This window comes from Dreissena polymorpha, chromosome 5, assembly GCF_020536995.1.
Source record: "Dreissena polymorpha isolate Duluth1 chromosome 5, UMN_Dpol_1.0, whole genome shotgun sequence".
NCBI lineage: Eukaryota > Metazoa > Mollusca > Bivalvia > Myida > Dreissenidae > Dreissena > Dreissena polymorpha.
Window position 1 is genome coordinate 82,702,322 of NC_068359.1, and position 25,194 is coordinate 82,727,515.

The 25,194-nt window shown below is 34.7% G+C and overlaps 2 protein-coding genes across 2 annotated transcripts in view; one reads left to right on the forward strand and one right to left on the reverse strand.

The window, feature by feature from the left end:
* Positions 1-25,194, reverse strand: part of LOC127881997 (polyamine-transporting ATPase 13A3-like) — a 563,467-nt gene that overhangs the window by 230,913 nt on the left and 307,360 nt on the right. The gene's annotated exons all lie outside the window — the stretch shown is intronic.
* Positions 14,180-17,248, forward strand: LOC127882015 (uncharacterized). Its single transcript, XM_052430395.1, has 6 exons — positions 14,180-14,323; positions 14,649-14,739; positions 15,001-15,132; positions 15,308-15,433; positions 15,753-15,815; positions 16,478-17,248. Exons 2-6 carry the CDS (start codon positions 14,649-14,651, stop codon positions 16,567-16,569), a joined length of 504 nt encoding a protein of 167 aa, XP_052286355.1. The 5' UTR covers positions 14,180-14,323; the 3' UTR covers positions 16,570-17,248.

A 25,194-nucleotide genomic window follows, 5' to 3' on the forward strand; every position in this document is an offset into this window, starting at 1 on the left:
TGTTCAAGCTCATTTAAGAAATTATTTGAGAATAATATTATTTTGTAATACATTTTTCGATTATTATTATTTATCACTCATAATGGGCTTCTCCGCTTGTTTCATGATTACGGTGTTGTTGATGTACGTTTTATGTATGTTTTGTTTACTTGTGAGTGTGGACATGTGTGTATCGGAGTGGGCGTATTCGTGGGCGTGCTATTATATTAACTATTGAAATGTTAATGATATATCTAATTAAACTACTATTTATTAACTCATGCAACCTTAGTATGATCACATTGTACAATACATTCCAAATAGCCAATGAAAAATATAAATACTCGGAATCCGAATTGTATTTACGCAGTGAATGAAATACTCCACAATATATTGTTAACATCGTTTTATTTTTTAAACTTTGGAAAACCAAAGAATTGCATTACTCTATTTTTTAAACTTTGGAAAACCAAAGAATTGCATTACCCTATTCTATGTTCAAAATGTTATTTTGCTTATTCTGCATGTAAACCTTCCCTATGTCAACACTTTTAATTAACCGAATCATATTACTTTTAACCGAATCATATTACTTTTAACCGAATCATATTACTTTTTGCACGCTTCTTCCAAAGGGCCATTCGATACATTGTTTGTTGTCATTTGTTGTACAGGATATGTTCATATAAAGATAATGCATTTATAAAAATAATGTTTATGGTCTAAAATAATGATGTGTATTCAATGATACATTATACAGTTTCAAGCTCATGCTATTGTAAAGTTTCTTTCGAAATAATGTGATTGGTTTTATACAAAGTGTTGGTTTAGCATTAAAGAAGATCTAGTATACAATTTACAAAGATATATTTCGGCAAGTAAAGTTACGCATCGAGGTATTTGAGACTTATGCAAAATGTGGAGACATCCATGTCATGCAGACAAACATCGGGTCATCATGGCATGTTCCTGACTATTTTTCGTGACGAAGTATATGAATAATATACGAGGGACTTCGATCAGTTTAAGGCAAGATTTTGTAAATGATTACGTCACAGTTTACATCTATAATTGATTGTTAAACCTTTTTGTATTTTTTTTGCAAGCTCCCACGGTCAATATCTAAATAGTTATCGATATTTGTATATGAGATAACACGTTTGAAATGTATGCTTCTCTCTGAAAACATGGGGGTTTATAAAACAAAAATCCATTAAACGTTCTGCCTTAACAAGCATACTTATTTCGCCAGCCTAAAATCTCTTATGAACATGGTTCCTCCGTGCAACGGACAGAAATTGAAAAAGATGTATTCCAAATGTAACGAGTTTACTTTTGATCGGTGATAACAGCCTCAATAGTTAGCCAGATTCGTAGTACTCAATAGTTTGCCAGATTCGTAGTAAGCAAAGGACAGTATAACTGTGTAATTTTCAAAGCCATGCCTGAAGTTCATAAGTCTTTGTCTACTTATGACAAACAAATTAATAAAAAATAGATATATACCATTTAGTTAAACCCCTGTTTTAAACTCACCATATACACTATATACCACTCACGCATTCGTGAGTTAAACATGAAAATTCTGGCTTTTAACATACTTCCGGGTTGAGTTGAAATTTAAAAAAGACTATACTATCATATAGACCTATAGCTTTATCCTGTTAATGGGTTTGAAACAGAATATAAATACATAGTTCGATAAAAAGTAGGAAGCATTCTAAAAGTCATTTTGTGACGCTTGATTGACCTTCGATAGTTTAAATACGGTGTTACAGTACGTACTGTTATTACTTTACATGTAAACCGATACGCACAGACAACCCATGCGATGATTGTTGTGCATTTGCATGGTTTACGTTTAAACAGCGAATCGAACGGAGTCGTACTGATAAAGTGCATCTTTGCAGAATACCAACCCATTAAAATAAAAAATATAATATAAAACAAGAACAAGAAGTGTGTCTACTGTTTCAACTTATGTGAGATCGAGTTTTAGTACTTGTACACTGTAAGTCCGATTAATGATGTCAAGCCACGTAAGAAGTTTCAATGAAACACCTCTTTCAGTTTTCAAGATATGTAACAGACACCATTCAATTGAAAAGATAAGGTCAATAATGCTATCGTGTTCAGAACATTTCCGATTAATGATGTCAAGCCACGTATGAAGTTTCAATGAAACACCTCTTTCAGTTTTCGAGACATGTAACAGACACCATTCAATTGAAAAAAATTATTATAGCCCATAGTCGATTAGACATGCAAACGTACGAACTGGATTTATAGAATGGCGATTCTGCATTTGAGATGCTGCTAAACGCATTGGTTGACGCTCGTCTTACAGCACTGGTTTCGGTGTTGGTGTATAGGTATCCTTCGTTTGTAAATCGCACTTTCACAAATAAGCTTAACAAATTAGCATAACGGTTGATAGGGGGAAAGACAGTTTATCGGTTGTCGTTTCAGATCAATTTCAAAATGTTGAACGCATTTGCTAAGTTATGTGTATCAACATAATGCAAAATAGCTTTCATAAATGCGGAGTCGCACATCATGTTCACATCGATGGAAAAGGTAGTGACAATGTAAACTCCTAATAACATATGCAAACCATTTAAGCATTTAATATTTGCACTGAAAAATGTATTCCCTCTGGAGTGATTATTTGATAAGAATTATTTTCACACGTCGGGTTGCTGTATTTAAAAAAAAAACTTATAACATAGTTTACTTTTTCAGTTATAATCAATTATCGCCATTTATGCAAACGAATGTTTGAATACCCAGAGCATAACATTGTTACCGACTTCAAGGATGTCATTATAACAGTCTACACGCTTACTTTTTCTAATTACAACTAAGGAAAATTAACGAAGTGTTTTTTTCACCTTTGTTAGAATTTTTAATTATTATCTATTCGTAAATGCCAAACATACTCACCGATGTCAGCAGCGAAATATCTTGACCATTTAAAGCAGAAATACAGTTTAGTTACTTATAACTTTTCGACGCTTCTTAAGTGTCGATGGGAAAATTTGTTGATGTGATGCCATTTATTGTACATCAACATGGTGAAAAATGTGTATTGTGTATATGAAAAGGTTCCAGGGTGCGGCGTTTGAAAGTAGAGTATTGAAGGAAGTTTGCGCTCTTCTGCAAATTAGGAAAACGCGTACAAGTGCCCGCCACCCACAAGGCAACGGCCAAGTGGAGAGATTTATGCGAACATTTATGCGTATGGTTCGTGCCTTCCTGGTAGGAGAGCAAGACGCCTGGGACGAAAACCTTGGCTGCCTGGCCGGTGCATACCGATGCACCATTCAGGAGTCAACTCGCCTCACGCCCAACATGCTGGTTCTAGGTAGAGAAGTACGTATGCCGGCCGAGGTAATATTTGGTAGCGCGAGTTCAGTACCTAGCGAAACAGTAAGTCCCACTGACTACGCGGCGCTATTGCATTTAAGGCTCGAGCAGGCACACGAGGTTGCACGTAAGCACCTTCATAAAACTGCAAACTCGAGTAAGGAGATATACGATGCAAGAATGCATTTCCACCAGTATCAAGTCGGTGATCTGGTGTGGTGCCTTCATGAGACGCGTTCGGTTGGTGTGTGTCCAAAGCTGGAGAGAGCATATGACGGTCCATACTTGATCGTGAAAAGACATTCACCTATAAACTTTGAGTTACAAATCAACGTAGATGGCGTAAAACGCGTCGTACACCATAATAAAATTAAGCCTTACTCCGGTCGTGAGCCGCCGAACTGGGTATTGCGAGCGCAGAAACGTTTAGCCCGCATGTAATTGCACGCAGTCCAACGTTTAATGAGGTCGAGAGGTTTGACCTTCGTTCACTTTAACATTAAAAGACGCACACACATATAGGCATCATGGTTGCAGTTCAGAACAGTTGTACATGGATGTTTGGTTGTTAATTAAGGACAAGACTCAGCCACTGGATCGACGGGTCTACCAGTGTCGAAGATGTCCACGTTATGGACGTAAGAACAGAATCGTTTCCCACGTCATGCGTGATCATGTACCGGCCGACAGGGTTCCGTTTTACTGCACCCTTTGCAACTTCAGGTGTCAGGACGCTGCAACGCTTAAAAGCCACATCCAGAGGTATAAGCGTCACCAGAGGGAGGAGGCCATGGCAGGTGGGAAGCACTATTTGACCTGGCTGCAAAAGGCTGAGTATCCCATTTTCGTTGGCGGCTCGGACATCATACGGCTTTCCCGCGAAGAGAGTGAGACCTTGCTGAGGACCATAGATGACTCGGCTAATGACGCATGGTTCGACCAGGAGGAAAACCCTAACAATACAGCAGGGCCCGCTCTTCCATCATGGCTGACAGAAGAGACTTTTCCGGCCTCTATGATAACGGGTGAACGACACGTGCAAGCGTCACCAAGCGTAGCATCCATGCAGGTGGTATCGCAGCGACCGCCCACCGGCACGTTCATGCCGATTACAACAACCATGACCTTACCTACGCAACTGATTTACCAGCCAACGCGAATGGTTGCGCCAGTAACTCTGACATCGGATCGGGTAAACCATCATCGGGGCCGCGTTCCTGCTGCCTGCGCGCCGTCGACGGTTCAGTCGACGGTAGTGTTCGAACGAACCACTGGTTTAAGCCAATCGATGTCGACCGCACAGCCTGTTGATCAGCTAACTCTTGGTAGGCTTGGGCCCCAGGAAGATTACTTGGACAAGTCGTCATTTTACACCATTGACTCCGCGTTTGCCGTGGCCACGCCGGTGGTTCGTCGAACTCCAGAAGCTTTTGGTCCGGTTGCAAGAACAAGCCTTCCACTGCCGGAGTCTGCATTTGCACCAAGCGATCCAGCACGTGCATTGTCGAGAGCCTCCTTGGGCAGCGCAAGCGCAGCAACACATTCCCCCATGCAACCTGATGGATACGTGTCTCCATACTCGCCCACTATGCCGAGTTATTTTCCCAGCTTGGATCTGATGGCTTCGGAAACTGAGGTGCTATTCTCATCGGAGTCACTCTCCTCTTCAGCTCCTTCTGTGACAATGCCGTCAGCTTTGCAGTCTACATTGCACACGTCCTCCGAACGGCGTCTATTCCTGCCTGAATTGCCCTTGCCCCAAGCGTCAATCCTTAAACCCGCCTTGAAGATGACACCTGAGAAATCGTCGACGTTATCTACTCCCCTGCTGGACGAGCACGTCAATGTTTTGCCGAATGTTTCGGACATATGTGATCCACTTTTTTCGGGGACCGTCGTGGACAGGCCTGGGTCTCGTTTTGTTCAGCAGGGAACTCAGACGGATTTGCCGTCAAGGGAGGAAGACCTCCTCAAGAAGATGCTGGGGACCATGGAAGAGCATCTGAGGGCTGCAGTCAGGACTGAGCGAAAGGTGTTCAGCGTGCTTGAAGAGGTCAGACGTATCGAGAGGAAGCTAGACGTTAAGGCCAGGGCGCGAGAGCAGTCGTCTGGTAGGAGTACAGGCAGCAAGCGGCGGCGCAGCAATGACGGCGAGAATCGCCATACCTTGAACAGCGTTGTGCGGAAAGTGAAAAGAGCGGAACCAACCCAGAGCGCAAGACTTCAGCAATGAAAAAGATAATTTAAAAACTGTTATCGTAATAAAACATACATTATGATCTATCAGTGACCGTGTGTTTATGTGTATGTGTGCGCGCAACGTGACGTTTTAGTGAAATTTTAAACATTAACATTCGCAAAATAGAGTGGACTTAAACTTTCGTTAAAATAGATGTCTAGTTGTTTGTTTAAATTTTCTGTGTTTAGTGTTAGATGTTTTACTTGCAATTGTTACTTTGGGAATTGTATTATATGTTAATATATATGGCAGCAGGAGCTTTGCCATGCTGAGTGGGGGGTAGTGTAACGCCCCAGCTTTATCGTGTTGTAAAATTTAAATATGTAATGTTACACTTACCTGTTAAAACATGTTAAGTCGTACCTATTTGGTGCTCCTGAATTGCCACGACAGGCCATGTCTGTTCATGAACGCCAGGATGGCCTGTCGCTCCAATTCCCATTCAGAACATTTTGACATGTATCCATGTTGTTTACATTTTACATTTCAAAACATGTTTTTACGCTGTCCTTGATCCGTTCTGAAGGAAAAGTAACCAGTCGTTTTTGTATTGACACAGTCTTTGTTTGTTAAATATCCTCAAGAAGAAATAATTGTTTACTCACAATGTATAAAATCCATAGTTTTGTAAGTATTTATACACTTCTTATACGTAAAATTCCATTCTTAGCAGGAATATTCAACTAGTCGTTTGTTTAATGATGTCATAATGGGCCGTGACGTCATATTTTCGGCACATTTAGCGCTTTTTCTCTGTATTATCGGCCACGGCCACGGCCGTCGGCCACTTGTTTCGGCCATCGGCCACCGGCCTCGGCCTTCGGCAACCCTTGAGTATATAAGTAAGGCTCTTTTTCGGCCAAGAAACATTCAAAATTTTAAAACTGACGAAACATCATTGACGTATATTAATAAGCGGATTTCTTATAAGATGGTTGGCATTAAAAGTTTTATTAAATTTACATTAACATTTGAGCTTTAAAACAACGGATATTTCTTTAACTCGAGTTTGCGTAGTAAAGTAAAAAGACTTTCATTTACAAAGACTTAACTTTTATTATATTCATAATTTATGCGCTGATTTATCAACCATGATGCCTCATGTTGAAATATAAATTTTCACGTAAATTATATAAAAATAATGCTCATCGCTCAGCGGTTATTTCATTGATATGTTGTTAAACTTCTGTTCGGTAAAATGTTAGATGTCAAACAATAAACTGTTAAACATTACCGTCTTTCGGCTTCTTGGAGTAAAGACCTGAGTCGTAACATTTGCAAATACCTCAGTTCTTGCGTTTGTCCCGATTTCCAAGGCGATTTTGTATTCACATTCACATGTTTAAGGGGCATATCGATGGTTTATTCGGTAATATATATTCTCATATACATGTATAATACTTTACTTCCACATTACGTAATACTAGAATATAGTATATTATATTAAAAATAGTGTAATGAATGCTTGGAAGATAAGTCACGTTTGCATAAAACTTGTAATAATATTTATCTTTATAATGTTTTGTTATTGTTTTCAGTCAGGGCTCGAGTCGAGAACGTTCTTCCGAAGATGGAAGTCATCCGGAACGCGTTTGGCTGCACATTGCAAGCCTACCGCAGACGACAGTGAACGTTTATTGCAGACGCTATTGGTGTAATGTCGCGACGTGCCTTTACAATGTTTGATTTGTTTAACTATATAACCTTCCATCCTTTATATATGTTGTTGTACTCTGCGTGTATGTGTTCTACCAAACCAAGAATCTAGCAATATTTATAAATAGATCTTTGATATGACAAGTACTTTTCATTTGCTTTACAACTGTGCAATAATTAGCAATATTATATACGATACTTGCCCTGTATAATTAAGAAATGCATATGGAAAATAACTCATGTATCTTTTGCTGATGTTCATAATACTGTTCTTTTTTACATTTGAATGTATCCATCGTACACAGAAAATTATGATGCGTCTATATGCCCATACTGTGTGATCGGCAACTATATAGCTTAATCGCCTCTGTTCAAGCTCATTTAAGAAATTATTTGAGAATAATATTATTTTGTAATACATTTTTCGATTATTATTATTTATCACTCATAATGGGCTTCTCCGCTTGTTTCATGATTACGGTGTTGTTGATGTACGTTTTATGTATGTTTTGTTTACTTGTGAGTGTGGGCATGTGTGTATCGGAGTGGGCATATTCGTGGGCGTGCTATTATATTAACTATTGAAATGTTAATGATATATCTAATTAAACTACTATTTATTAACTCATGCAACCTTAGTATGATCACATTGTACAATACATTCCAAATAGCCAATGAAAAATATAAATACTCGGAATCCGAATTGTATTTACGCAGTGAATGAAATACTCCACAATATATTGTTAACATCGTTTTATTTTTTAAACTTTGGAAAACCAAAGAATTGCATTACTCTATTTTTTAAACTTTGGAAAACCAAAGAATTGCATTACCCTATTCTATGTTCAAAATGTTATTTTGCTTATTCTGCATGTAAACCTTCCCTATGTCAACACTTTTAATTAACCGAATCATATTACTTTTAACCGAATCATATTACTTTTAACCGAATCATATTACTTTTTGCACGCTTCTTCCAAAGGGCCATTCGATACATTGTTTGTTGTCATTTGTTGTACAGGATATGTTCATATAAAGATAATGCATTTATAAAAATAATGTTTATGGTCTAAAATAATGATGTGTATTCAATGATACATTATACAGTTTCAAGCTCATGCTATTGTAAAGTTTCTTTCGAAATAATGTGATTGGTTTTATACAAAGTGTTGGTTTAGCATTAAAGAAGATCTAGTATACAATTTACAAAGATATATTTCGGCAAGTAAAGTTACGCATCGAGGTATTTGAGACTTATGCAAAATGTGGAGACATCCATGTCATGCAGACAAACATCGGGTCATCATGGCATGTTCCTGACTATTTTTCGTGACGAAGTATATGAATAATATACGAGGGACTTCGATCAGTTTAAGGCAAGATTTTGTAAATGATTACGTCACAGTTTACATCTATAATTGATTGTTAAACCTTTTTGTATTTTTTTTGCAAGCTCCCACGGTCAATATCTAAATAGTTATCGATATTTGTATATGAGATAACACGTTTGAAATGTATGCTTCTCTCTGAAAACATGGGGGTTTATAAAACAAAAATCCATTAAACGTTCTGCCTTAACAAGCATACTTATTTCGCCAGCCTAAAATCTCTTATGAACATGGTTCCTCCGTGCAACGGACAGAAATTGAAAAAGATGTATTCCAAATGTAACGAGTTTACTTTTGATCGGTGATAACAGCCTCAATAGTTAGCCAGATTCGTAGTACTCAATAGTTTGCCAGATTCGTAGTAAGCAAAGGACAGTATAACTGTGTAATTTTCAAAGCCATGTCTGAAGTTCATAAGTCTTTGTCTACTTATGACAAACAAATTAATAAAAAATAGATATATACCATTTAGTTAAACCCCTGTTTTAAACTCACCATATACACTATATACCACTCACGCATTCGTGAGTTAAACATGAAAATTCTGGCTTTTAACATACTTCCGGGTTGAGTTGAAATTTAAAAAAGACTATACTATCATATAGACCTATAGCTTTATCCTGTTAATGGGTTTGAAACAGAATATAAATACATAGTTCGATAAAAAGTAGGAAGCATTCTAAAAGTCATTTTGTGACGCTTGATTGACCTTCGATAGTTTAAATACGGTGTTACAGTACGTACTGTTATTACTTTACATGTAAACCGATACGCACAGACAACCCATGCGATGATTGTTGTGCATTTGCATGGTTTACGTTTAAACAGCGAATCGAACGGAGTCGTACTGATAAAGTGCATCTTTGCAGAATACCAACCCATTAAAATAAAAAATATAATATAAAACAAGAACAAGAAGTGTGTCTACTGTTTCAACTTATGTGAGATCGAGTTTTAGTACTTGTACACTGTAAGTCCGATTAATGATGTCAAGCCACGTAAGAAGTTTCAATGAAACACCTCTTTCAGTTTTCAAGATATGTAACAGACACCATTCAATTGAAAAGATAAGGTCAATAACGCTATCGTGTTCAGAACATTTCCGATTAATGATGTCAAGCCACGTATGAAGTTTCAATGAAACACCTCTTTCAGTTTTCGAGACATGTAACAGACACCATTCAATTGAAAAAAATTATTATAGCCCATAGTCGATTAGACATGCAAACGTACGAACTGGATTTATAGAATGGCGATTCTGCATTTGAGATGCTACTAAACGCATTGGTTGACGCTCGTTTTACAGCACTGGTTTCGGTGTTGGTGTATAGGTATCCTTCGTTTGTAAATCGCACTTTCACAAATAAGCTTAACAAATTAGCATAACGGTTGATAGGGGGAAAGACAGTTTATCGGTTGTCGTTTCAGATCAATTTCAAAATGTTGAACGCATTTGCTAAGTTATGTGTATCAACATAATGCAAAATAGCTTCCATAAATGCGGAGTCGCACATCATGTTCAAATCGATGGAAAAGGTAGTGACAATGTAAACTCCTAATAACATATGCAAACCATTTAAGCATTTAATATTTGCACTGAAAAATGTATTCCCTCTGGAGTGATTATTTGATAAGAATTATTTTCACACGTCGGGTTGCTGTATTTAAAAAAAAACTTATAACATAGTTTACTTTTTCAGTTATAATCAATTATCGCCATTTATGCAAACGAATGTTTGAATACCCAGAGCATAACATTGTTACCGACTTCAAGGATGTCATTATAACAGTCTACACGCTTACTTTTTCTAATTACAACTAAGGAAAATTAACGAAGTGTTTTTTTCACCTTTGTTAGAATTTTTAATTATTATCTATTCGTAAATGCCAAACATACTCACCGATGTCAGCAGCGAAATATCTTGACCATTTAAAGCAGAAATACAGTTTAGTTACTTATCACTTTTCGACGCTTCTTAAGTGTCGATGGGGAAATTTGTTGAAGTGATGTCATTTATTGTACATCAACATGGTGAAAAATGTGTATTGTGTATATGAAAAGGTTTACTAGCATAGGTTGTTTATGATTAGTACCACGTTATTGCGTTAGTTGTTTTATTATATTATGAAATGTTATTTCTTAATGGAGTAATTAACATTTTAAAACCTGTTGTTTTGAGGTTATGCATTCTTTTGTGCATTAAATAATAAACTTATCATGTGAAATAGTATCTGCAATTTAAATAATAATAAGGCATAATACACTTGCTCCGCTACTGATACCCGAAACGACAAACGACTTGAATCGACTCGATATTAAATTACTAAATCAATTATTGCTTAGGTTGACAGTGTTATATTTAAGACGATATTGGAACTACGTATACATACACATTGTGTATGAGGAGACATTAAACAGTTCACACATGTTGTTTTGAGGTTATGCATTCTTTTGTGTATTAAATAATAAATTATGTTCTATGTTCAATATCATCATAACGAGATCAAATTATGCAATTTGACTATTTATTTCGTTTAATTATTTAAAATGCATCTGAGTTTAAGTCTCTATGAAAATTAACCGTCAACTATAAGGTTCACGACACCAATCCTGATAAGTATATTCATTTTACTTTTTATTCAATTAAACCATCTCTTTCACCACTAAAACTATTTTCAAGAAACAAACACTTACAAGGATAAGCGATCCTTCTGTAAACGTCGTTGAAATTCGTTATATAGTAAGGTCACCTAAGCTAAACATATACATCCCCGGTGTAACATGATTTATTTATATTAAAATAACCCAAAGATAAAACACAAATCTTTTGTGAAACCAATATAAGTCTAATGTAAAACATCTCAAACGACCATTCGGGCGTACCCCTTTGTAAACAAAGTGGCACCATTATATAACATTTCGAAGCTTAATACTTTGCTTCACATTAAACAACTACAAATTTAACGCCTCTGGTTCCTGTCGTTACATAGAAGTTTTTATTGTTAACAAGCAAACACGAAAGAATAATACCATACGCTAATGACTTCTCTGCTTCCATATGTATCGCTCTAGCGTCTTGTCGGTAAGGAATCCTTCAAAGCAGTCAACACGCCGGACAAACCGACATAGAATAAATCATCCAAATGTGCAACAAATACATGGTATTTTATATTCGAAACAAGGGCTTTTTGTAAAACATGCATGCCCCCATATGGGCTGTCCGTTGTAGTGGCAGCCATTGTGTGAATACGTTTTTTTGTCACTGTGACCTTGACCTTTGACCTAGTGACCTGAAAATCAATAGGGGTCATCTGTGAGTCACGATCGATGTACCTATGAAGTGTCATGATCCTAGGCAAAAGCGTTCTTGAGTTATCATCCAAAAACCATTTTACTATTTCGGGTCACCGTGACCTTGACCTTTGACCTAGTGACCTCAAAATCAATAGGGGTCATCTGCGAGTCATGATCAATCTACCCATGAAGTTTCATGATCCTATGCGTATGCATTCTTGAGTTATCATCCGGAAACCATTTTACTATTTTTGGGTCACCGTGACCTTGACCTTTGACCTAGTGACCTCAAAATTAATCGGGGTCATCTGCGAGTCATGATCAATCTACCCATGGAGTTTCATGATCCTACGCGTATGCGTTCTTGAGTTATCATTCAAAAACTATTTTACTATTTCGGATCACCGTGACCTTGACCTTTGACCTAGTGACCTCAAAATCAATAGGGGTTATCTGCAAGTCATGATCAATGTACCTATGAAGTTTCATGATCCTAGGCCCAAGCTTCTTGAGTTATCGTCTGACAACCACCTGGTGGACAGACCGACCGACAGACCGACCGACATGAGCAAAGCAATATACCCCCTCTTCTTCGAAGGGGGGCATAATAACACGTATTAACTAAAACATAAAGTCGTCTTTGTAACTCTAAATTATGTTGGTAAGAAGCGTTTCCTGATTCTGTTATTAAAGTATAATCAAGTTATCGTTGGCAGTCGTGGAAAGGTCTTCATTGACAATCACGCTTTATACGACATTATGCGTCCGAAAATTAGGCTTTGTTTGCTTTGAGCTGAACGAGATCAGTCGTAAAATGTAATATAAACAATTCTTAATATATATATACGAAGTATAAATCGATAGATAACCAATCGTTTTATAATGTCCACAGGTTCAAATCTTTGATGTCAAGTACTAACTCTAGACAATTTAAAAATATTTCAAAATTTATTTAGAATGCTATGTTAAAAAGAAATGATTACCTTGCTAACTAGTTACTTTGTTGCTTCTTGTTAATGTTTAAAACCAATTATGTATTCACGTATTCATTTAATGATCCATTAATGTCGACTGCTTTTTGTTTAGTATTGCATGTGTGTGGTCATTTATATGTATTGTTGTTTAGTATGTGGCCAAAGTAATGAATTTGCTGATTTTGCCAATAAACTGAAACTTAAACTGTTAACATTGCAATATTATAATATGCAGCGTAGTTTTATGAATAGTTATATTAAGCTACCAGAAAGAAATAACAGCGAGAGCAGCATTAATACCATATATGAGACTATTGCCTCAATGAACTGTTGTCATCTGTATATTATTTCACTTTTTAGACGCTCCAACATTTTTATTAAATATTATAAATGTTAAATATGTTCAGCAACGCACCGATTGTATATCGCAATTAAGCGTTTGTTTGCAATTAAATGTTGAACAGTATTTAACAATAACAACGGAATAGTAAACTCTGAAAATGAAGCTAGACGGACGGACATATTTTCAACTACTTGTTTGGTAGGTTATTGTACCCCGATTCGTAAGCTTGTTTGCTCAATACGATTGAACAGGTCATTATACCTGTCTCTTCCTATTATTGCACCACTAGCACATTTCTGATTTGAACGGCTGATAGAGCGTATACGCTGACACTTAACGAAACTAATGGGGTTACAACAATTTCATAATCTACATTTACATGAATTTTGAAAATAAACTCGTTTATTATCCGTTTACATATATATCTGGCTCGTTCATAAATAAATCATTAGCAAATAAGTTTGTGGAGATAAAGGCTTCATAGTAGTATAACATGAAATACATTCGATTTATTATAAACATATTTATTTTAGCTTGTTCGCATCCAAAGCCTTATACTTTTGAGACCCTTTCGAGTCCGTTGCATGGGGTTAGGATATTGTATTTTGGGGGAAATCTAAAGAACGCGGTAAAATATAGCATATTAAACTTTTGAAACACGTGAGCATGTGTACTTTGTAACAGCTAAGTCAATGTATTTTGGAACATTAAAGTAAAAATTTATCAAAGTATATTGCACCTAACAAGATTGTAAAAAAAGCGCCTTTGTTGTAAATTAAAGCAACATTATCTCTTAACCGTATGCACGCCTTAAGCAGGTCACAGCACGGAATGTCACAGCGAGGAATTACGGAATTCTCACAGCAAGGAAGTTATACCTCCCAAGTTACGTTTAATACACGCCAAGTTAATTGATATACATTATCAGCCAATGATTATGGTCGGTATTATGGCTTATAAAAGAATCTAAGTTTATTTAGATTATAACGCATACAATATTCTTCGCACTGTGCTAGTCGTCTTAAACGGATATTGTTGGAATAATATACATAACGTAAATGCAATAAAAGAAAATATTTTGAGGTATGTTATACTTGCATAACTTTTATATTATTAGTGTTTTAGTACGTAAGTTGATATGGCGAGATGCGAATAAGTGCTTTGTCGTTTACTTCAGATTTTCGTTCCTTTTCAAATGCGAAATGCGATCAGATTACATGAGTTGGCATAATTTACTCTATTAACAAAAACAATATTATTGTAAATATGATTAATAATGATTACATACCTTTTCTAATTTCAACAAATAATCACATATTATATAACTGAGCCTTTTAACGGTATTATTTATAAACATATTTTTGGGATCGATTTTTTCTTGGTGAAACGTCCGTTCAACATATATCAGATGTCTTCCTCGCAATCCAATATCAACTCACGGGGACAACGTACCGGGTCGCAAGCAAACGCGGCCAGTCTGGCAAATACTTCCGAAACACGTGTGTAAATATATTTTGATTAATGTGTGTAAATTCATATATACATGTGCAATATTGCACGCAAACAAATATTTACAAGAAAATAGACTCACTTTTTTATGAAAAATATATAGCATCAACCTAAAGCATTTTTGAGAGATTTGTGTTACTATTTGCTACTGATAATATAATAGAACCATAACTAGATTTTTGATGTCAATATTCTTAACTGTAGTATAAAGTTGATACGTATATGTCACATGAAAACGATTACTTTTTTAGAGGTAACAGTCGATTTGGCGTACGAAAAAACAAACAGGGTTTATAAACTGGCAATTCGACAAATGTGGTCTCATTTGTCCGGACTGTCTGGAACTCAGCTTAATGCACAGGCAGATGTATTCGTTACAGACGGTATGGTGCTATTGCAATTTGCATTTAATGCAGGTATCTAATGTGCTTTAAACACGGTTAGCATTTACGTTCTATCAATTTGTATAAAGTCGCAGTGAAATGGACCTTTAAAGTTATAAGAGCGCACATTGGTGTTCCTTAGCAGTCAACACTTGTATTTTGCGAATATTTCTAGCGTGCGATTTACACGTTACGTCGATGTTCAGAGAGTTCGAAAGTGTGGTCACTCTCCTGTGGCAACCCGTTGACCACCGTGCACTGAGGATCGAACTGGACCGGGAAATGTATGAACTGAAAAGAGGTATGAAGTGCACATAAAACATTCTAGATGAACATCATATATCAAAGAAAGAGCTTGTTTGTTTGTTAATTAATGTATTAATTTAAAAAATCGTAATGTTTTTCGTATAGACATAAAAATACTGATAAAGGCAAGGGAAATGTGGTGATTCAGGTCTTCAAACGTCTGTATTTCTTACTGATTTAAAGCTTTAACTGAGCTTTGTAACATTTGAAGAAGGACACAAATGTGAACATATTTTCTTATTGCAATATTGGCGATACAGCAACATGTCGCGACATTGCGTAGTAAATGTTAAGTGCATATTTGACTATTTTAGTAAAAACCATTGGACAAAATTATCTTCGGGAAAGGGACACATTTTCGCAATCGGCAGACATAGGTAATAATAACATAACTTATATTTTTACTTCTGTTGGTTGTTATGGAAAATCTAAAAACTTGTATAGCAAATGACAATTACAAAACGAGGTTCCCTTATTATTTCAGTATATGAACGGACTAAAATCAAAATTTGCGCCACTCGTTAATATCCATGTCTTTTTATATGACGTCTAATAGAGTCAGTCAATATTCTACATAATCATCATGATAAACACATAGCGAATATTTGCGATGTAACATAGGTGGTTATAATTCTGTGTATCCATTGTGCAACTATATAATAATGATGTTAGCAATTTGTCTTATATTGTTGGATGGTGTTATTTTTCAAACCAACTTATTTGAATTGTATACACGGTCAAAGGAACGTGATGTTAATTGAAACAAAAATAGACTATTGCAAATACCTCAGTTCTTGCGTTTGTCCCGATTTCCAAGGCGATTTTGTATTCACATTCACATGTTTAAGGGGCATATCGATGGTTATTTCGGTAATATATATTCTCATATACATGTATAATACTTTACTTCCACATTACATAATACTAGTATATAGTATATTATATTAAACATTGTGTAATGAATGCTTGGAAGATAAGTCACGTTTGCATAAAACTTGTAATAATATTTATCTTTATAATGTTTTGTTATTGTTTTCAGTCAGGGCTCGAGTCGAGAACGTTCTTCCGAAGATGGAAGTCATCCGGAACGCGTTTGGCTGCACATTGCAAGCCTACCGCAGACGACAGTGAACGTTTATTGCAGACGCTATTGGTGTAATGTCGCGACGTGTCTTCACAATGTTTGATTTGTTTAACTATATAACCTTCCATCCTTTATATATGTTGTTGTACTCTGCGTGTATGTGTTCTACCAAACCAAGAATCTAGCGATATTTATAAATAGATCTTTGATATGACAAGTACTTTTCATTTGCTTTACAACTGTGCAATTATTAGCAATATTATATACGATACTTGCCCTGTATAATTAAGAAATGCAGATGGAAAATAACTTATGTATCTTTTGCTGATGTTCATAATACCGTTCTTTTTTGCATTTGAATGTATCCATCGTACACAGAAAATTATGATGCGTCTATATGCCCATACTGTGTGATCGGCAACTATATAGCTTAATCGCCTCTGTTAAAGCTCATTTAAGAAAGTATTTGAGTATAAAATTATTTTGTAATACATTTTTCGATTATTATTATTTATCACTCATAATGGGCTTCTCCGCTTGTTTTCATGATTACGGTGTTGTTGATGTACGTTTTATGTATGTTTTGTTTACTTGTGAGTGTGGGCATGTGTGTATCGGAGTGGGCGTATTCGTGGGCGTGCGTGTGTATTTTTTGCATTTTGCTTTGCCTTCGTTTTTGTTTATTTTATGTTGTCCTCATGTGCCTAATATGGCGTATTGGATAGAAATAAACACCTACTACTACTTTACGATAATTGTACTTATTGTTACGTATTGAAACATTTTCTTCATTTTGCAACACTCTTTTTTGCAGTCATATCTGTCCCTCAACATCATAGCGTGTACAAACATTTATCATATGTTAAATTACATAAGCCTTTTTTGTGTTTCCGTTACTGTATTAATAAAGGGTAGTGCGGGTCTAGACTAATAAATCTAACCTATTTTTCTGTCTTTTTCTACACTATGTATAAAGAGTTGTGTCGATCCAATAACATTAACTTATTTTATGTTTATTTACTGTATTTATAAAACATTATGCGGGGTATTCTGGACCCGGGTTATAAATACAACAAAGGATATCTACGGCGATCGGCGTTTTAAGATAAAGGTCCATCATTAGATTGTCTATTTCCGTGTAATATCGACAGTATTCAATAGTACCGAATGAAGCCGAAAATTGACTATAAACGATGAAAAATCTTTTTTAATAGAGAGGTTACGTCAAATACCGACAGCACCGAACAACTTTACTCAATGACATTGTGTTTAATTGTTCAACTACATAGAAACATACTTCAGCAAATTTACATACCCAATGGTTATTCAAAACATTTATGCTCGAACATTCAGTCTCTTACATTATAATTTTATTAAATATACAACACTTGTGCTGTTATTAATGAAATATGATTTTATACAGTTGTATTGCATACCTCTACATGGTTTCACAATTAAAGTGATTTTAAATGGACAATTATTAATCTTTTGATATTTAAGGCTGGACCATCATAATCGCGTGTCTTGCTGGAATAACACTAAAATCTGTCAGAATTCTGCACTCAAGAAATTTCACTGTAATGTTAATTTCAACTTTTTCCGGTCATTAATGAGTAAGACGGAAGAAGAAAACGAAAATTATTAAATTTTGTGGAATGTTCAGAAAGGTAGAGCCATAATAACACTTGCCAATTTAGTTGATATGACAGAAAGACACTAAACACTCTTTTTTTTAATTCGACTTTTATCTACAGCCAAAAATCAACACAATATTCTACCATTCCAAGCTCATTATTGAGGAACATGACTCAAACAATCAATCAGTTCGTCGCTTGGCTTTGTAGAATCGCAAAGGAATGCAAAGACACCGACGCGAGGATAAGGAATCGAAAAATTGAAATAACGAGGGTTCAACACTTTCATTAAATAAATCAAAACCCATTTCTATAGAACATTCTATCCATAGTATTTCACCTTAAAATATAGCTAACTTTTATTGCACTAGTTTATCAAATGACTATTGTCTCAGTCTTTACCGTGACCGTTTTGTTTGGTCTCATTCCAAGTGTGAGACCCTTGTTAAATAATGTTGTGTTTAGTGATGCTGTATGTATTGTTCTTTCTTGTATAGGCAATTAGACATGCGTCTTAAAGAAAGAATTTAGTATTTAGATGGGAACGTCTTTGGTCTATGAAAAGTCGTAAATGCAGAGGGTCATTTTTAATTTTATTTTATCAGCAACAGATCTAGTAGCTGTTTAGTTCGCCCTCTTGAAAAAGAAACCATCGGTTTTTCAAAATACGACCGTGTTGATGAGAGATTTGTAATAGTTTTGGTTCCTACGTCTTACACATAAAAGGCGTTTATGGATCAACTCTTATGAAGAACTTAGAAACCAAAATATTTTTTTTCTATTTTATTTTATTTTTACCGTATTTTTTTATGAGCGTGTTATAATTTATAAACATACCGCACACTATACTTGTTCAGGATTGCACCAAGGAGCTTGAATCCAATTCACAAAAACGTTTAAACTCTCGAGCCCGTCTTATCATCGATCTTACGATTTCTTAAATCGCAGTGAAAAAAAAGAGCGTACGACCACCTTAAGATTTCCCGTACGACTGTATTATCAAACACATCGTACGAACTTGACAAGTTACGAATCGTAAGGAAATCACGCATGCGCACTAAGTCATCGCTTAACTCTTCACGATGAAGGTATTACGCGAGTAACTGTCATAACAACCAGACAAACATAGTTGACAATGGCAGGAAAGAAAAGGAAAATCAACTGGACAGAAGAAGAAAGAGAGATTTAAATAGAACAGTGCACCAGCGAAACTGGCCGGAAGATCAACCTAAAATTTAGCAACGAAATATCGGCAAAAGATAAAGCCATTTTGTAGGAAAAGACAGCAGAAAGGTATCCTTTTTTGGCTAGATTGAACTTTACCGGTACGCAGTTGTTTACCACTATCGACAAAGCGGGGTTTTGGGGGCGGTAGCCCCCGATACTAAAGAAATATATAGGATAAAAGGATTATAAGATGTGGCGTTAGTTGTTATGTGTTAGGTGTTAAGGGTTAGGGTTAGGGTTAGGGTATGCTGTTTGATGTTAAGTGTTGCGTACCGGTAAAGTTCAATCGTCCCATAGTCTCATTACCATTTAAAAAGGGACCATAGTCAATATTACATGTACAGGTTACTTGCTAGCCTAAAGTTACTTGCAGACATCGACACAAACAGGGTCCGGGGAAACCGAGACACCAGTTTTTTCCCAGGATTTTGCTCCAATTTTAATAGGCAGGGTTCCCTCTGGAGACCAAACTTTAGAATTTAGTGTCAAGCCCACATATGGCTATTTTTTTTTTTAGAATTATAAAGAATGATAATTCTTATCAAATGGTAAACATTTAATATAAGATATATCTTGTGATTAGTTTCCTCCTCACTATGCGATAAAATGCTACATCAGGTTCGATAATTTACTGTAGTTGTACATGATGAACGAATGACAAAGACGCTTCAATGATTTGTATCTGTGAATCAAAGACCTAGAATAAATTCTAGGTCATTGTGTGAAAATAGTGGATTAATTATCAGTGAATTATGTGGTAGGTTTTAATAATTTGAAAAGATAGTTTATGATGCATCATATATCATCTTGTATGATATTTTTCATTTAACTTTTTGTCAGATACCAAAATTTTTATTATGTTTGATGAATTGTGTCACTTAAATTTTATGAAAAAGTATCAAATGTGTAATTCCTGTGTTTTTATTTTCTTTGTTTGCTCTTTTGATACGATTAACAGCATATCAATGTGTCAGCGCACTGCTGATGAAGTGAAAAAGAAATGGATAGACACAAAGGTATACATTTTAGTTTTTACTTCATGCTTAATTTCAATAAAATATGTTACATATATATATATATATATACACACACACATTTTTTGGTCATTTTTACTGGTGAGAACAAATGGACAAACACAATACAAGATATCAGTTTTTTGGTCAATTTGCTAAAAATTGTCATAATCCTAGAGTTACAACATGTAAAAACAATGTTATGTAATCTTAAAAACCTAGGATGTTTAAAAAAAGGATTTTTGAGATGTTAGTTTTGCAATACATAGTATAGAATTGTTAATGGCAATGTCATTGATTAACCCTTAGGCTTTAATTCAAAAGATTCTTTATTTAATAAAACAATAGTTTATGGTATATAAATGACCCATGATAATTCATATTGGTTCAATATATAATGAATGTGATATTACATGGGGTCATTATTTTTTTCAGTTAGAACATCACTCTGATAATTATTTTGTTATTTCAGTCTAGTGCAAAGAAGAAGGCACAATCTATGAAAAAAGAGCTGGGCAGAACAGGCGGTGGGTCCTATCCAGGTGGTCTGACAAACCTGGAAGAGAAGGTATTTATGCATGTTCTTTTTTTCTTAATCATTTCAGGAATGATGACATTAAACATTAAATAGTTTTTTTCTATCGAAATGATAACATTTATTATGTTAGCTGAAGTGATTATTTAATAAGAATTTCTATTTAAAAACTTTTTGGATCATTCCATTGACATTGTGTTACCATTACTTAAATACTTAAGTTAACGTTTCTTTGAATTGAATTTTTGTCATATGACATATTTTTATACATTACTTTAATGTTTCCGTTGAATCTAACACTCTATATCAAAAGAAAATAAGAAATTAAGTTATTGATTTATAGTAATAATTTTAGGTTGTAACAGTTATCCCGAAGTGTTCAATAGATGGAATAGTGAATGCTATTGATATATTTGCTGGTAAATATGCTATTTACTATACTTAGCAAATTTCTTAATAATATATGAATCTTGATAAGTACTTTGCCTGTGATATAGTGTCTATTGTAAACACATTTAATTGCAATTGTAAATTATGTTTTGGATTATTGTATTACTTCAAGAATTGTATATCATATTGTGTCTCAAACTGGCGATAAATGTTTCATTTTTAGCTAGACTATTATATATGAAATATATAGAGTGGAGCTATCCTACTCACCCCGGGTTCGGCATTCCAGTGAGTGTTTGAATGTTTAAGTTTGCGTACCACCTCAAATATTTCCTATGTCACATGATATATGGCTTTAATATTTTGCATACTTCTTTACCAACATGACCTCAACCAATAAACAAGAGCAGACAATTGTATCAAGTATTTTGTAAGAAAAATGGCCCTTTTTCACTTAGAATATGCATATTATTGATAAATCCATGTTAAAGTTTGCGTTATACCACCTCAAATATTTCTTATGTCCCTTGACATATGGCTTTTATATTTTGCATACTTCTTTATTAACATGACCCAAACCTATAAACAAGAGCAGACAATTGTATCAAGTATTTTGTAAGAATTATGGCCCTTTTTCCACTTAAAATATGCATATTATTGATAAATCCATGTTAAAGTTTGCGTACCACCTCAAATATTTTCTATGTACCTTGACATATTGCTTTCATATTTTGCACACTTCTTTACCAACATGACCACAATCTATCAACAGGAGAAGACAACTGTATCAAGCATTTTGTAAGAATTATGTTTCCTTTTTGTACTTAAAAGAATGAAATTTTGGTTAAGTTTTGTGTATAGGTTTACTTTATTCCTAAAGTATCAAAGGCATTGCTGTCATACTTGTTCAAAAGATTGTGGAAAAAATACCTGAACTCAAAATCGTCTATAAAGTGCACTTTCTTTAAAACATACACAATCAATATGTTTTTATTATGGTTCTTTTCCATATAGAATATGACTATATTACCTTGACCTTATTGAATATGAACGATTTCCCCATGATAGCTTATACTGTTATACTGTTCAAGCACTCGAATAGTAGAGCGCGCTGACCTCTGACAGCTCTTGTTTTTGTTATAATTACAAGTTTTTGTGTTAAAAATTGTATCATGAAATATTGTTTGAAAACTCATATTTGTATTTTAATATTTTTAAATTTTAATATTTCATGGTTTAATATTTCCATTATGTAATGGTATTTTCATACAATTGTTCATATGCATTTTAACTGAACTGTTTGTTGTAGATGCTCAAGAAGATGTTCCATTAATATCTAACAGTATTAGTGGTATGTTTCTTATTTAAACAAGATACAATGAAAAATAATAATAATGGTACAGAATATCAATAACACTTTTTGAAGTTTTATAATGGGTATATGTATGCAACCCTGAAAGTACATTGTTTATTCAGTCGTCATTAATGAACATATGTAATATGTAAAAAAATTGATTCATACTTATGATATTAATATTGATGATCTTTACCTTATAGTCAAAAAATCTCGTTTTGTATTTTTTCCACTTACATTTCCCCTAATGAGAGCCAAAAATATTTATGAAAATAAAAAATATATATAATGCAAATTTTAAACCATAAACTTGATTAACTTGCTTGTGCATTAAACAATTTGCAATTTCAACTTTATTTCCAGAACCAGTCCAAGGGGCATCATGCCCAGCAAGAGAAGTATCCAATGAGCCAGGTAAATTTTGTTTTCAAGTATTAGCATGTAATAGAATTGCAAGAGAATGTATGGTAAATATATTGGAAAAATTAATCATGTAGTACTTTAACATGTTAATGATTAACAACTGTTTGCCTTCTAACTTGACAATTCGAACAAACCAGTTATTTTATGTACATGTTTTTAATAAATACATTTAACTAATTTGTAGAAACAGAAAGAAAAGCATCAGTGTCTGAAAAAATTAAGAAAAGACAGAAAATGGAAGGTAAATAGTAATTAATGTAATATTTTATATTTGAAATACAGTTCTATATAAAAGATGTTTTTTAGGAATTGATAACCACATTTTATGCAACAAATCAAAATGGATTTTATAATTCAGCCTAAAAAAATGGATATATTTCGTTTCGACTTGATTGTCTGTCCAACATTCTGTCAGACTTGTTTTTAATCATTAAATTGAACATGTTTGTTATCTTACATGTACTTCAGTGATTCCTACACGGAGTCAATTAGATGACTTCGTCAATTCAAGTTGTAGACCTTTATTTAAATAGAAATATATGGATTTTGTGCAGTGTTTATGTGTATTATTAGCATACTCTTGTTGAGTGCCTTTATCATTTTATAGGCATGACAGTTTCCAGTAGCATTTAACATTTTTTAATGACAGACAGACAGACGGATATCACCACATAACCCCACTTTTTCTCCTAAAAGCGTGGGGATAACAAATGAATTTACATACAGTGACAAAATGAACAACTGAATTTGTGTTTTTAGAGTTTATACCTTTAGACCACAGGTGTTGAAAATGGAAGCATCATGCTGCGAACCTGGCCACTTTGCAACTACATCTATGAAACTGTAATCAATAATACTAACATATTTTCATGCCATGTACACATATGACCTATAGCCTATAACAAAATACCAAACATTATATAGAATTAAAACATAAAAATGTACAAATTGCTTAAATCTTTTGCAATAAGTTTTTAAAAGTTGCAAGGAAAGATAAATGTTCAGTGTTCACATGGTGACAACACGGTGCAAGAAGGACAAACAATGGTCATCAAAGGTTAACCATGCATTTGATTTTCTCAACAGCACAATCATCAAAACGATAATTATTTAAAGTTCATAACAAAAAATATGTCTCAATTGCTTAAAAAATAGTAAAATATAAGTATAGGATTATAGTGAAGAAAAGAAATCATACTTCATTCGAGAATCACAAACAGCTTGCACATTGATGGCGTGAAACCCCTTTCTACAAATATATGCCTCTTCATTTTCGGAAGGGCCTAGAGTTGGAACCAAAGTCCCATCAACAGCACCGAGAACGTTTGGAATCCTACACCGCCTGTAGAAGTCTTGTTTTGAGAGTGCCATAGCGCCATTTTCAGTCGGGAATCTGGAATGATTAAGCTGCTCAACATAGTGTGTTTCTTTATATATATTTATATACATTTATATAAGTGTATTTATATTAAAGTGGATATATTACTCTTTCTTAAACTTTAATATTTTTAAGTTGTATGATTAGCTTACATGAATTACAGGACAGTCATTTTCATAATTGGCGATATTAGTGCAAACAAAATACTTTTTTGACGCCTAATCACCTGATATTATGTAGACGACGATTCAGGCTATCAATGAAAACATGGAAGCATCGAGCTGCTGTAGGCTTACTGACACCATGAATATCTGCAACCTCAGAAAAAAAAATCACCCTTGCTCAAGAACCGAAGCCCGATTAGAACCTAAAAAAAAGAAACAAGTCACTTAGGCTTGATTGGTCATTGTTGGCTCGGGTACTACGGTTACGGAACTACTTACATGTACCCCGTGTACTCTCATAGTATATTTACATGTACCCCGGGTATGGTCAATATACTTAAACGTACACGGTTGGTATTAGACCAGGCTTTTTCCGCTCCATTTTGGGAATACGCCACACTGAAATTTTGGGAATTTCGCGTCGTGAAAACACCCATTTTGGGAAAAAAAATATTCGCAAAATTGGCTAAATTGGGAAAAGTTATCGCATGTAAATAGTGTTTCTTATATTTCAAAGAAGCCGTTAACTGGTAAATAACGACTATTTTGATAAC